The 15,454-nt window shown below is 40.8% G+C and overlaps 2 protein-coding genes across 2 annotated transcripts; one reads left to right on the forward strand and one right to left on the reverse strand.

The window, feature by feature from the left end:
• Positions 1 to 296: 296 nt before the first annotated feature.
• Positions 297 to 11,852, forward strand: selenof (selenoprotein F). Its single transcript, XM_065005896.1, has 5 exons — positions 297 to 406; positions 1,693 to 1,860; positions 10,099 to 10,162; positions 10,772 to 10,821; positions 11,112 to 11,852. Exons 1-5 carry the CDS (start codon positions 359 to 361, stop codon positions 11,253 to 11,255), a joined length of 474 nt encoding a protein of 157 aa, XP_064861968.1. The 5' UTR covers positions 297 to 358; the 3' UTR covers positions 11,256 to 11,852.
• Positions 11,575 to 15,111, reverse strand: cldn18 (claudin 18). Its single transcript, XM_029624137.2, has 5 exons — positions 14,780 to 15,111; positions 13,741 to 13,905; positions 13,303 to 13,435; positions 13,094 to 13,204; positions 11,575 to 12,944 (listed from the first exon to the last, which is right to left on the reverse strand). Exons 1-5 carry the CDS (start codon positions 14,994 to 14,996, stop codon positions 12,842 to 12,844), a joined length of 729 nt encoding a protein of 242 aa, XP_029479997.1. The 5' UTR covers positions 14,997 to 15,111; the 3' UTR covers positions 11,575 to 12,841.
• Positions 15,112 to 15,454: the final 343 nt, after the last annotated feature.

The following is a 15,454-nucleotide window of genomic DNA, read 5'->3' on the forward strand; positions in this document are numbered from 1 at the left end:
TCTGTTAAAATACGATTGGACACATTTTAAACTGTTCTTGAATTTGACCACGGGGGGCACTGTCCACATCCGAATGGAATGTAACTGTGAGTGACCGATAAAAGAAGAGAAGTTAAAGGTGCCCTTCTGTTTGCCATCTGAAAATAGGAATACAAATGACAAATTTGTATTAGACAAATAACATAAACATACAAATAATATTTTTGCGAATTTATGATCTCGTTTTTTTGAATATAAAGATAATTACTAAACAACGTGTATATTACAATTTACAGGACATTAGGCATTTGCCAGTAGCTACTACTTCCTACTTTTTAAGGGGTCCTCAGTTTTCTTCCGTAACAAAGCAATCGCCAAAATGTCGGGGGAGGTGTATATTCTGTGGCTTCTTTCTCTCATACAAACGGTAGGTTTATTAACAAAAATAAGTTAAGCCACACGTATGCGTTTGTTGCTTTGTTGCCTATGGCTCAGCTTGTATCGGATTGCAGGTTTTATTTTGCTACACTCGATTTATAACCACTTCTTTGCTGCGACATTCGCAACAAGTATTAAACCGAATGACGTGGCTTAAAACAATTGCAATGGTTTACAAAGTTTAACGTTAGTTAGCCAGCTATCCACCTTTGGTAAAACTGATATTTAATTACATTGTAATAAATCTGAAACTCATACTGTACTTCAAACAAACGGAAACTGCTCGCGTTCACTGAAGTGACAGGTGACAAAGTAAAGAGCCAATCACGACGAGACAGCGGCTGCGATTCTTCAAAACGTTCAAGTCATGGGGAGAACATGTTACCTAGCCCGATTGTTTGAGTATTTGAGTGTATGACGATAAATGAAGTATTAAAAATGGTTACATATCCACCACCCAATGATATATAATCACATCTTGTGTTTATTTGAAACTTATTTAATTGTTTCAACTTACAACTTTCTTTCTAGTCAATGCACAGCTACAGTGAAATCACGTTCTTGCTAATTTAAAAACCAACAATGCAATAATCAATAACAATGTTATACTAGAAAAAATAAATTAAAATGTGAGGAACACTAAGTAAGCATACTATATACAGTTGAAGTCGGAAGTTTACATACTTAGGTTGGCGTTATTAAATCTTGTTTTTCAACCACTCCACAAATTTCTTGTTATAGTTTTGGCAAGTCGGTTAGGACATGTAATTTTCCAACAATTGTTTACAGATTATTTCACTTATAATTCACTATCACAATTCCAGTGGGTCAGAAGTTTAAATACACTATGCCTTTAAACAGCTTGGAACATTCCAGAAAATGATGGCATGGCTTTAGAAGCTTCTGATAGGCTAATTGACATCATTTGAGTCAATTGGAGGTGTACCAGTGGATGTATTTCACCCCCCCCAAACCGCGCTTCTTAACACCCGCCCGCTTAACACAAATGTGTCGGAGGAGACACCGTTCAACTGACGACTGAGGTCAGCCTGCAGGCGCCCAGCCCACCACAAGGAGTCGCTAGAGCACGATGAGCCATGTTAAGCCCCCCCTCCCAATCACGTCCGGTTGTGATACAGCCCGGGATTGAACCCGGGTCTATAGTAATGCCTCTTGTACTGCGATGCAGAGCCTTAGACTGCTGTGCCACTCGGGTGGCCCCTGAAAACATGAAGTGACAACCAATCTAATGTCTCTGCATTCTTTCCTGCTCAGCTTTCGGCCTATGGAGCCGACCTGTCCTCAGAGGCATGCAGGGAGCTGGGCTTCTCCAGCAACCTCCTGTGCAGCTCCTGTGACCTGCTGGGAGAGTTCAGCCTGGGCCAGATCCAGCCTGTCTGTAGACAGTGCTGCCAGCAGGAGGCCCAGATGGAGTCCAGGAAGGTAAGCCGTTTGACCGCATTTAGAGTATCTAAATAACTATAACGGGTGTATCGATTAGAGGTCCACCAATTAGGATTTTAACACCGATACCGATTATTGGACCAAAAAAAGCTGTTTCTGATTAATCGGACAATTTTTTTATATATATATTTGTATTAATGACAATTACAACAATACTGAATAAACACTTTTATTTTAAATTAATATAATACATAAAAATCCATTTAGTCTCAAATAAATAATGAAACATGTTCAATTTGGTTTTATTAATGCAAAAACAAAGTGTTGGAGAAGAATGTAAAAGTGCCATGTATAAAAGCTAATGTTTAAGTTCCTTGCTCAGAACATGAGAACATATGAAAGCTGGTGGTTCCTTTTAACATGAGTCTTCAATGTTCCCAGTTAAGAAATGTTAGGTTGTCGTTATTATAGGACTATTTCTCTCTATACCATTTGTATTTCATATACCTTTGACTATTGGATGTTCTTATAGGCACTATAGTATTGCCAGCCTAATCTCGGGAGTTGATAGGCTTGAAGTCATAAACAGTGCTGTGCTTCAAGCATTGTGAAAAGCTGCTGGCAAACGGAGGAAAGTGCTGTTTGAATGAATGCTTACGAGCCTGTTGCTGCCTACCACCGCTCAGACTGCTCTATCAAATATCAATTCATAGTCTTAATTATAATATAAACACACAGAAATACAAGCCTTAGGTCATTAATATGGTCAAATCCGGAAACTATCATTTCAAAAACAAAACGTTTATTCTTTCAGTGAAATACGGAACCGTTCCCTATTTTATCGAACAGGTGGCATCCATAAGTCTAAATATTGCTGTTACATTGCACAACCTTCAATGTTATGTCATCATTATGTAAAATTCTGCCTAATTAATTACTGTCTTTGTTAGGAAGAAATGGTCTTCACACAGTTCGCCAGGCGACCCAAACTGCTACATATACCCTGACTCTGAAGTGAACAATTTCCCTAGTTAATATTGCTTGCTAACATGAATTTCTTTTAATTAAATATGCAGGTTTAAAAATATATACTTGTGTATTGTTTTTAAGAAAGGCATTGTTTGGCGCAACGACAGTCCTTTTTTCCCGAATGCGCTTGTTAAATCATCACCTGTTTGGCGAAGATGGCTGTGATTCAATGATAAATTAACAGGCACCGCATTGATTATTTGCAATGCAGGACAAGCTAGTTAACTACACACGGTTGATGATATTACTAGTTTAAGTAGTGATTATGTTAAGATTCATAGTTGTTTTTATAAGATAAGTTTAATCCTAGCTAGCAACTTACCTTGGCTCCTTGCTGCACTCATGTAACAGGTGGTCAGCCTGCCACGCAGTTTCCTCGTGGAGTGCAGTGTAATCGACCATAATCGGCATCCCAAAAAAATGCTGATTACCGATTTGTTATGAAAACTTGAAATCTGCCCTAATTTAATCGAATCAATTATCCTCATTGTCTCAGTCCATCCATCTGCACTGATTAGAAGGACTTTCCTGGTGAAAATAATGTGCAGGAAGCTCATCAATAGGCTGACTTTCAGCCGGTCAGTTCTTCTCAGACCAGTGCAGATGAGAGGCGAGGAGAGGATGTAGTGAGCTGTATGAGCAAGGATCGACTCCGTCACACATGCAAGTCATGGGATCAGCTATGTCAGAATATGATTACATGGTACCATGTCATTGACCCTCTGTGGCCAAACAAACAAGAAGTACTCTCATGTTCAGACTTTGCGAGAAGATACTGACCCCACCGTTACGCGGAACGCATTCATGGGTCCAGCGTGAAATACGGGTCGGAAAACGTACCTCGATGCATGTTAGTGCTATAGATGTTATTAGATATTAGTAGTTAGATATGAGTTGTTATTAGATATTTGGTGTTAGTGCTATAGATGTTATTAGTTAAATATTCGTTGTTATTAGATATTGGGTGTAATTGGGTTAGTGGAATAGATGTTATTAGTTGTTAGATATGAGTTATTAGATATTAGTTATTAGATATTGAGTGTTAGCGCTATAGATATGATTAGTTGTTAGATATTAGTGTGTTATTAGGTGTAGATGTTATTAGGTGTAGATGTTATTAGTGTTATTAGGTGTAGATGTTATTAGGTGTAGATGTTATTAGTGTTATTAGGTGTAGATGTTATTAGGTGTAGATTTTATTAGGTGTGGATGTTATTAGGTGTAGATTTTATTAGGTGTGGATGTTATTAGGTGTAGATTTTATTAGGTGTGGATGTTATTAGGTGTAGATGTTATTAGTGTTATTAGGTGTAGATGTTACTAGTGTTATTAGTGTTATTAGGTGTAGATGTTACTAGTGTTATTAGGTGTAGATGTTATTAGTGTTATTAGGTGTAGATGTTATTAGGTGTAGATGTTATTAGGTGTAGATGTTATTAGTGTTATTAGGTGTAGATGTTATTAGTGTTATTAGCAGTCTAAGGCACTGCATCTCATTGCTAGAGGCGTCACTACAGACCCTGGTTTGATCCCGGGCTGTATCACCAGCGTCCGGGATCGGGAGTCCCGTAGGGCGGCGCACAATTGGCCCAGCGTTGTCTGTGTTATGGAAGGGTTTGGCTGGGGTAGGCTGTCATTGTAAAATAAGAATGTGTTCTTAACTGAATTGCGTAGTCACATTTATTTATTTTCCAAGCTACTGTATAGCACACAATATTTTACATAGAGTAGGTTTTTAAAGTCTGCTTCGTGTAAAAAAAAAAGATAGATTTAAATCCATCAAAAACATATTGCGATACTTGTATCGTCCCAGCCCTACTTAACATGTGTTCAACTACTCAAATAGATTCAAAGTTGGCTCAAGTGGTGGAGTACAGAACTGTAATTTCTGCTTGATTAAACTAAGCAGCCACCCGAGCGTTGTGGTATCCTAGCAACACTACCTAGGAGAGTAAGCCTACAGAGGTGTAAGCAGCCCCCCCCCCATGCCACCCGAGTGCTGTGGTATCCTAGCAACACTACCTAGGAGAGTAAGCCTACAGAGAGGTGTAAGCAGCCCCCCCCATGCCACCCGAGCGCTGTGGTATCCTAGCAACACTACCTAGGAGAGTAAGCCTACAGAGAGGCGTAAGCAGCCCCCCCATGCCACCTGAGCGCTGTGGTATCCTAGCAACACTACCTAGGAGAGTAAGCCTACAGAGAGGTGTAAGCAGCCCCCCCCCCCATGCCACCTGAGCGCTGTGGTATCCTAGCAACACTGCCTAGGAGAGTAAGCCTACAGAGAGGTGTAAGCAGCCTCCCCCCCCATGCCACCTGAGCGCTGTGGTATCCTAGCAACACTACCTAGGAGAGTAAGCCTACAGAGAGGTGTAAGCAGCAGCTCATTTCACATCTTGATTATTACCTCCGTCCTGTAATATATCGTAATATGCCACTTAGCATACTCTTTTACCAAAGTGACTTACAGTGAGTGCTTACATGTAGAAGGACCAATGAGCACCAACGTAAGAAGTTCATAGGATCGTGACAAATGACACCCACTGTACTCTACTGTGCTGTGCTTTGATATCCAAACTTGTGAAAGACACTTCTATGATTGGTTCAAATTTGGTCCGGTCTGGACCAACCAAATTAGGTCTCGTTTGGGGGCAGCGCTCATTAAAATAATAACCAGTATGTAGAATAATACCCAAATATGCAAGGCAGGATATTGCGTATGTATGCAATATCCATTAGTGGATGGAAATTACACACACATATAAATGTAATTTCTCAATCTGACTTCAATATTATGTAAATAAATGCAACAGGCCCTGTACGTCTCTGGAGGACTCTAGTGCAGGCAGCGAGCCTCGCATCACCTCTCAGTATGACTATAATGAACATGTCTAACTTGCACCGTTATGCAATTTGAGAGACTAAATACAAATGGCTAATCCTGGCAACCAATGTTCTAGAATGAATTTGAGGCAAGCAGATCAGTGATATCAAGGTGGTACCCAAGAATGTGCTATGTGTATAGTGTTAATAACTACCAATAGGTCTACTCAAGTATAAGTCTATAGTCCAAAGAATTACTCTGTAAAACGAGGAATGCATTTCATGAATTAAACTTAATAGATTAGTCAAAGAATTAACACTCAATCATTCCAGTGATGCATGATATACATGATACATTAGACTAACAGAGTAAATGACTATCACCAATAGGCTAAGACAACGCTGTTTTACACTTTGCTCGTTAAAACAGTAGACAGGAAAACACTCAGATTCTAATCAACTCCATTTTAAATGAGAGGTGTGCACTCCTGTGTCTCTCCCTCTTTGAACTAGATGCTATCCAATGAACAAAATAAGTTTTCCGGTAACAAAAAATCCACAGCACTTAGTTAGGCTTGGGCGCTATACTGTATACTGAGGTATTTGGAAATAGCCACAGGTTTTTCCATACATATTTGTAGGATGTAGGCAGGTAACGTAGCGTTTAAGAGAGTTGGGCCAGTAACCGAAAGGTTGCTGGTTCAACTCCCCAAGCCAACAAGGTGAAAAATCTGTTGTGCCGTTGAGCAAGGCACTTAACCCTAATTGCTCCTGTAAGTCCCTCTAGATAAGAGCATCTGCTAAATGACTCAAAGGAAGAGGGGAAAAAATGTATGTGGTTATTTTTCGGGTAAATAACTGCAGTTAACTTGTGCAATGCGTTAAGAGAGAACCACTTGCGTTCTTCATTTCACCCATCACATTATTTTACATTATGAAGCTCATGGAGTTCTCCAGAACAGTTGAGCCAGTCACATTATTTTACATTATGAAGCTCATGGAGTTCTCCAGAACAGTTGAGCCAGTCACATTATTTTACATTATGAAGCTCATGGAGTTCTCCAGAACAGTTGAGCCAGTCACGTGTTTGTTTGTAAATGGCACAAAGGGAGAAAGCGGGAACAGGTGAGTCCAGCAGTGTATGGACAGTGTTTTTATTTTATATTGAAAGTCAAGCATTTTTTGCTTCAATAGAGGGATCAGGGACGTGCAACTATAGTTTTCCTTCACAGAAAATACATACATACATTAGTGCAACACGTTCAACATAAAATAGCTCAATTTTCATCAGATGACAAAAGTGCAACGCTATTTGGCTGGCAGCAAAAAATATTTCTATTTTAAAATATTTGTAGCCAGATTTATTTCCTAATGTGTAGCTTAAAGTTAATCTTGCATTTTACCTGAGAAAAATAGCTACATATCAGTCAGAGCGCTGTTTGCTGAATGAATACCCGTTCCTGAGTTCTCATTCGACTTTAGAAGGGCAACTGAAGCGTAAAATGTTTCTGGTGCCGAGCAGAAATTACAATAAGAAGCATTTTAGATCCGTTTACAAAACGCAGCAAGATATTTATGCCATTTTATATATATTTTTCCTGGGTGAAAAACTCTGAATTATGTGTTTGCAAGTTAAATTAGGGGTCTGTTATCTAAGTAAGTGGCTCAATTAATAAAGTAAGGGGGCGTCATATTGTGTTAGCTTTCTGCCTGTTTGAGAAGTCATAGGCCTTTGGAGAGTTATTTGTACAGCTGCCACTGCTATCTTCATTTCCTTGTGTTGCTTTCTCCTCTCCGGTCTTGGCCTGTCTGCTCCTCCCCCCTCTTCTCCAAGCAGAGCAGGCACACCAGTTGCCCTAGCGACTCCAGATTCCACACAGACACAGCATGTAGACATGCTGCTGGAGAACCAGTACTGTTCTTCCTTCAGACAAGCATGAGTCAACTTTGTTCATTTGCACAATGTCTCTCGTTCACATTCGCTTGTAAATGTCCAAACTGACCAAAAATAAAGTTCCGTAGCTCCTACCTATATATGTAGGCTCTAACTTAAAGAGTGGGATTGTCTTTCTTTACAATTTGTTTATTTTTGTTTGCTGTCCATTAACATATTTAGCTAGCAGCCTCGTGGAAATTCGCTATTACTTGTGCTAATTTTGTTAGCATTCTGGTAATAGACGCTGAATGGGCTTTTTTGTGTTTTTTGGCACTACGCCGGTAATGGCATGAAGGACAGTATGATATAAAAATCTCGATACCACTCAACCCTACTTACAGTACAATAGAACGTATCTAAAATTCATAGCTCTTTGTGAACTCTTGAAACATGACAATTTCATTCACACAGTAACATTAATTTAGTCGATTTCACGTTTTCATCTGTCTTCACACCTCCAACGGTGTCCGTGCTCCCAGGGTTCTGTGGGAACGCCCCTCCCCGGAGAAAGCCACAGTTAAGGTGTGTTTGACCTTGATAGCCCGCAGATGGTCAGCCATCCAAACAATGTCATAAATTGAGATTGAGTCGTCACACTGGACCTGGCAAGTCGCCAGTCGTGGATATCATATCCATGCATTTCTGTGTAGTACAGATCAGACACATGATGGAATTCTGTTACCGGGTGTAAATCCACTTCACTTTCTGTAGTTCAATAACCAAAATAGATTTGGTCGATGTGTCATGTTATATCGAAATTCTGTTACAAAACTGTACACTTCTTCCAGTAAATGTGTTTTTGTAAAATGTTCAGTGTACATTGTTATGTAGTCCTCGTGCATAGAGTTCTATGGTTTATTAAACTTTGAAATCCAATTGTTTTTGTTTGGCATATATGTTAAGTGAAATATCTGAGAGTCGGTGCAATTCCGTTACCGTGGAATTGCCTTTGTGATCTCTCAAGAGTGCCCCACTCTTACCAACTGTGTCACAAAGGACCACGTGTACTACAAGGCGGCGGCTGCTGCCCCTCTTCTTAACCCTTAGGAGACCTGGGAGAGGGCGCTCGCTAAGCGCAGTCATTTGTCTGACTGTAGAATGTTCTATTTAATTTTTAATTTTAATTTTACCTTTATTTAACCAGGCAAGTCAGTTAAGAACACATTCTTATTTTCAATGACGGCCGGGGAACAGTGGGTTTAACTACCTGTTCAGGGGCAGAACGACAGATTTGTACCTTGTCAGCTCGGGGGTTTGAACTTGCAACCTTCCGGTTACTAGTCCAACGCTAGTCCAACGCTCTAACCACTAGGCTACGCTGCAAAATGAAACATTTGTAAAAATGACTTTTTATAGTTTAATGTGAGTCTCGATGAGCATGGAGGACGTTTTGCCAACCATATCTCTGTGTGTGTCCAGAAATGCTCCTTCAGCTGCACCTCTGGCCCTGCTGCCTCTCTGCAAGCTAATATTACTGTCGCTCAGTGGAGCAAGCCAGCGATGGCCTTTAGGGTTTTGGCCCATTCTAATGAGTTTTTACTCCAAGCGTTTTAGAAAAGCACTGCAACTGGCAACGACATCTTGGTTAGTTCAGAGGATGAAAATAATAGAAATGGCCAAATTATTGTGTGCAAAACTAAAGTTTGCTGTAAGTGTGAGGGATTGATTAACACTTGTAAAAAAGGCCATCATGGTAGGAATCATCGCCACCCCTGTGTTCAAGCCTTTGTCGACGTGCCCCTGTAATCAACAAAACTGTGACTTCCTCCCGTGCAGTATGTGAAAAAAGGATAAAGAAAGCTCGCTTTTGTAATTATATTTGTGTTCCCAGTAACAGCGTGCCTGGGAAATACTGCTGTGACACTCCAATTTCCTGTTAGTTATCGCGTAGAGGTGTGGAGCTTTGATTACCTGTGAGTCACAAAGCTGCCTTCCATCAGAGCATATGCAGGTTCACAGTTTAATGACCCTGAGGAACAGCCTGTCTACCACATTCATGAACCAGACTGTCCAGAATCACATCAATTCACCGCCAGGAGCTTCTCTGTGTGTGGGCGTCAGTGTGTAAAAATGTGTCGTCAGGAAGGAAGTTGGATTTTTCTAAGACTGCATATTTTTGTTGGCCAAAAGTTTGTCAAGATTAACCTCTGCATTGGTGTAGAGCAGTGGTGTACAACTCTCGATGGCCGTAGTCCTGCTGGTTTTCCTTTTGACCTGGCAATTAATTAATCAGTTAAGGTCATTGACTGGCCAGCGTTTGCTGGCCTCCACGCCATAGTCAAGTCTGGTTAAAAATGTAAGGAGAACCAGCATAGCTTGTGGCCCTTGAGACCTGTATTTGTTTTGCTAGTTTTAGTAATGAGCGGATGTTAGGAGCTGTGTGTTAGGCAGTTAGGTGACCTCCAGTAGAACAACGTGGTCATCCTGCGCCACACCCTGACCGTCTGCTTGTACACACTACAGGACTTAATGCAGTACTTTCCCCTCCACAGCTCTACCCTGGGGCCATCCTGGAAGTGTGTGGATGAAAGTTGGGGAGGTTCCCTCAAGTCCAAGGTGAGTTATGTGGTAATGTTTTGTGATCACCAATCTTGCAAAGCTAATTGGTGTCAGTTTGTTCTGAGGGGGCTGTTATTGTTGCCAGCTTGTTGGTGTTGAACAGGGATCATCAACGAGATTCAGCCACGGGCTCATTTTTTTTCTTTTGAGGATGGATGGGGGGCCGGACATAATTATAATTTGTAGTGTGCAAATTTACCACAAGTAGCCCAAACACATAACATTTGACTAAAACATAATCATTTCAAATCTTGCTAACATGTGTATCTCTCTTATTATGCGTGGGAATACTTGAACAGATTTTCCCAATTGAAATCACATGGAGCTGATTTTCCTGGTATAAAAACAACAACAGTTATATCCAACAATAAATTTAAAAATATATATATATAATTTTGCTCTGAAAACTTGGGGGGGCAAATAAATCCAGTTAGGACAGCTGTACTGTTTCCTTCACAACTGTGCTCCCGTTAACTTGATTACCGAAGAATGTTTTCCAATGGTTTCTGTTTACAGCCTTTGTGTAAAAATATGAACTGTCCATCGATTCATTAGACGGATTCATTAGACCTGCGATAATGAGTTAACCTTGTTTTCTGTCCACAGCTTTTGTCAGGTCTGACAAGCCGAAGATGTTCAAGGGTCTTCAAATTAAGGTACAAATGAATTGTAGATAATCTTGCCTGTTGCGATTAGTTAAGTGTCAAATGCTGTAAAGAAGTTGATTCTCTCAGCTTTTTTACAACTTTGGAATTAAAATAACCAAATTGTCTTGGAACATAATCTGCTGTCGGTATGGAAAATCATGAAGCCCACGCACCAACAAAGTTTCACAGTATATAGAGTTTTTATAATCTTATTGGCATTTCAATGGCTGTTGAATTGAAAGGGTTTACTGGCTTGCCCGTAGTCCTGATAGTCCTCTTGCCTGTGTGTTTGGTTTCAGTATGTGAGAGGCGCAGACCCTATACTAAAGCTGCTGGACGATAACGGGAACATCGCTGAAGAACTCAGCATCCTCAAGTGGAACACGGATAGCGTGGAGGAATTCCTGAGCGAGAAGTTGGAAGTATATAATACTGATTCATAGTGCGTCATAACCTTTTTCCCTGCTACAAATCTGTACACCATTTGGATTTGATTTTCTAATTGTATGTTGAAGTACTGAACTGTTAAAAAAAATGTTTTTTTTTACCTGAAAATCAATCTGTAGTTTTTCCTAATTACATTTTGTGCCAGGATGTAAAACTTCTGTTTTGTAGATTTGTGAACATATCAAAATACTTAAACTTACATGCAAAATACCTGCTGTTAACTTTTAAATGATTGGAATGAATTATCCAAAGAGAGTGTAAAGATTTTCAGTGCTTGTTACATTTTATTTTTGAATGTTTTTTTTCCTCCTCCCGTCTGTCAGTTGTCCCTGTGTAGTTCTTTAAATATTGCTAATGGTGTCAGCAGGAGGATCTTAGGGTGGGGGACCTAAGTGTCTCACCTCATGAGAATGTTCTGGGGAGGCACACATTAATGAAGGCCTCACAGTAAACCACAGTTTGGGATGTGAGACCTGATGGCCCTGTGTGTCTCTCTGGGCGTCTTGCTGTGGAGAGGGACTGGATTCCCCAGTGTGTGAATGAGTATGGGGAGGAGGAAAAACGCTGCAATTAATAAAATGTCTTTCACGGTATTTATTTCTAATGGCATCTGTCTTCTTTGTGCGTACCCTTAATTCAATCAACTGTGCTGTGGTGCATACTTCTGAGTACCACTTTCACTAAAAGCAAAAAGAGACCGGTCTACACTAAGTGTACAAAACATTAGAAACACCTTCCTAATATTAAGTTGCACCCTTTTCTTCCCTCAGAAGAGCCTCAATTTTGTCGGGCATGGACTCTACAAGGTGTCGAAAGCGTTCCACAGTGATGCTGGCCCATGTTGACTCCAATACTTCCCTCAGTTGTGTCAAGTTGGCGGATGCCATTTGGGTGGTGGACCATTGTTGATACACACGGGGAACACTTGAGTGTGAAAAACCCAGCAGCGTTGCAGTTATTGACATGCTCAAAGAATTGACAATCCTTCTTTAACCCGTCTCCCCTTCATCTACACTGATTGAAGTGGATTTATCAAGTGACATCAATAAGGGATTCACCTGGTCAGTCTGTCATGGCAGGAGCAGGTGTTAAATGTTTTGTACACTCAGTGTAGGTCCAACATGGAGAGGAGCTTTGATTTGCCAAAAGTTGTAGTGTTCTTGCCATCTAGTGGAATAAAATGTCAGTTTCCAGGTATGTACCACAGAGTTTTCAAATATAGGCTCTGTGTATTGTGTACTCAGACTGAATGTTATGGTAGGACATTTGAGAAATGGAGAGCATTTTGAAAATGTATTTGGTGCATTTCATTGTAGAAATGAAAGCTTTACATTAATGGTTTATTGACAAAATAGCAATAACACATTACCCAAGACCACATGAAACTAAAACAGTTACTGGCAGTATAAAATGGAGCCCAGTATCAACCGCAACAGAATACACATTTTTAAATAACATGCAGTAAAATGTATTGAAACTCTAGGAAGCGTATATGAAAATGAAGCACTATATTCCGAAGCAACATTTAAATACATGCTTCTTAATGTAGAATCAAATTTATTGATGCAGAATATAACAGAAATTATACATATTTTTGGTTGTCTCTCTTCCCATCCTCTGCATGGTGGTCATCATAGATGGGCCTGTTCTGGGCTTGGGAGGCTTTGTAAGCAACTCCTGTGTAGCTGGGGGGGAAAAAATGCAAGAAAATTACAATTTTGCATATTCACTTACATTTACATATGTGTAAAAAAAAAAAAATGCCTTCATCACATTGTTCATTTTTGGGCCTACCTGAATATAGCTAGAAAATTATGTAAAATTGATAACCTACGTTGACTTGTCTGGCTGTAGTCCCCTGAAGGCAACACACTTCAGAATCCCGCCCAATAAGAGCAAAGCTGCACCTATCCAGGCAACAAAGAGGGCGGGGCCAAACGTGTACCTGTCACAGAGAAAAAGCACAGTCAGTAACTGACTCACCTGTCGATAGCGATACCATGACCAAATATGGAAATAGAGATGCATGAAGTTCACTCTTACCTCGGCATCATATTTCCTCCATTCTCTATGCCCTGTCCCATCCCTCCTCCATAATTGGGGTTGTAGGTGGTCATCATGAAACTGGCCACAATTTGGTTAGCATAGATTGAAGCTCCAGCAATAGCACAAATGCCTGACAGAGAGGAAGGAAATTCATTGCTCAGTGGCAATAAGAGATTTTAACAAAAGCAAGCCGCTGAAACTGGAATTGTACGTTTATTTTAACAATTCATTGATTGAGGACTTGGGTGGTTACACATTATCACCAAAGACATACGTTCAGAGAGTGACATGTAGAAATAAGTGATTGAATTGCTGTTCTCCAAGCAACATGCAAATAGGCCGACATTGTAAATAAGAATTTGTTTAACTGACTTGCTTAGTTAAATAAAGGCAACATTTTAAAATGTGTTAATATAAACCTTTTCGTCCCTATACCTGCAATGATGAACATGACCCCCGCTGTAAGGGTCATCTTGGCTTTGGAGGAATCTTCCATGCTGCCCATTTTAAGGCACTTGAGGGAGAACAGGGCTATCATGGCCCCTATTACACCCAGAACAATGCCCACAATCATCAGTGCTCTCACTGCCTGAAAGGTACCTGGAAGACAACACAAATCTTTATATATATTCAAGCCACACATTGTTTTAGTACCCATGAGTTTACAAGTCATATTGCCAGGGATAGAGGCTCCAATGTGATTAACAAGCTTCAATGTATTCTGTTGGTATTTGAAATTTGAATCGGGATTCTTTGTAAAAAAAATTGCCTGTGATAATGGTGTTGACCTAACATGAGTCTGGCTATGGAACCATAATGCACTGGGGCTAAAGTCAATACTGATAGGAGCAGGCCAGGGAAACGGGCGGGAGTTCATTTGGGGAGAGGAGAGGACAAACTTAAAAGCAGAAAGACTCCAAAATGTCCTGTCAAATAAGTTTAAAAAAACGTTTGGCTTCCCTTTTCTTTTTCTTCAGATGTCACTAATGATTGAGCCGATTCTGCAAGTAAATAAGTATATATTTTTTCGTAAACCATAATCCATTGTTGTTATACAGGTCAACCGTTCCATGTTCCATTCCTTGAGAATTAAAATGAGAGGAATCTACTTGATTATTTTGACAATATCAAGGTCAGAAATGTTCAAGTGATGCCCTGTTTCAAGTCCAACCCAGGTGTCAGTGTGAGTTTGGACACAAAAGACCACTAGGCTACTACAGAGTTGAAATAGAACTACAACTCTTGCTCTAGTTTAGTGGTACATTTAAGAACCTTGACACAATTTGGTGGTACAGGTAATTACTTTCGGAGAAAGCACATTGTTGATCAACCTTTTGAGGAACTAATGGCCACACCAATTCTTCTCCAACTCCCCCATACAAGTCAATCTGTAATTTGAACCCTGAACCAATATCTCCGAAACCTTCAATGTAAAGCACTTGGAAAAGAGTTTCATAAATTCCACATTATTTACCTGAGAAGCCCAGGAGGCCGTAGAGGGGCCGGCACTCAGTGAAGCCTGAGGTGCCCACCTCACAGTTCTGCCACAGGCCCTTATAGGTGTACACCGAGGTCACCACGTCCCCCTGGCGATCCTTGACGCTCCAGTTGTTCATCCCCGTGGCGGCGATGATGGCAGCCCCGCCGAGCAGGCCCAGGACGAATCCACCCGTCTGGAGTGCAGTGGCCATACTTTCCGGAGTGTGAAGTGTGAGTGAAATGTGTGTGTGTAGGAAAGGGATGTAGAAGGGTGAGAGAGGGGGAAGGCGGAAGGGCGGTGGTGGAACTAATGTGGAGTAGGGTGGGGTTGCTGAGGTTTCGCCCCGCGTGTGATGTGGCGTGGGCGGTTGACCATGTGCACGTTCACGCTCCTGCTTGGTTTCTCATCAGAGATGTGGGCACAGTGGAGATAGGTGGACCAGGTACCTTTCATCTGAGCCAACCGTTGTTGGGCAGGAGTAAATAAAGAGGTCTGAATCACTTTAGCTAAGACAACCTCATAACAGCACGGCATGGCGAGCATGTGTAATGTCTATATACCCTGACAAATAAAGCTAGTGAGACAGAGATAGATTAAGAGAACACGGGGCAGGCAGACAGACAGACAGACAGACAGACAGACAGACAGGCAGACAGGCAGGCAGACAGG

The sequence above is a fragment of the Oncorhynchus nerka genome, linkage group LG20, assembly GCF_034236695.1.
Source record: "Oncorhynchus nerka isolate Pitt River linkage group LG20, Oner_Uvic_2.0, whole genome shotgun sequence".
Lineage (NCBI taxonomy): Eukaryota > Metazoa > Chordata > Actinopteri > Salmoniformes > Salmonidae > Oncorhynchus > Oncorhynchus nerka.

Excerpts from the sequence above, each read along its gene's own strand:
- cldn18 (XM_029624137.2), bottom strand. The coding sequence starts at position 14,996 with ATGGCCACTGCACTCCAGACGGGTGGATTCGTCCTGGGCCTGCTCGGC. Across the intron at positions 13,436-13,740 it reads GGTCATGTTCATCATTGCAG|GCATTTGTGCTATTGCTGGA; the intron begins GTATAGGGACGA and ends CCTCTCTGTCAG. Across the intron at positions 12,945-13,093 it reads CTACAGCCAGACAAGTCAAC|CTACACAGGAGTTGCTTACA; the intron begins GTAGGTTATCAA and ends TTTCCCCCCCAG.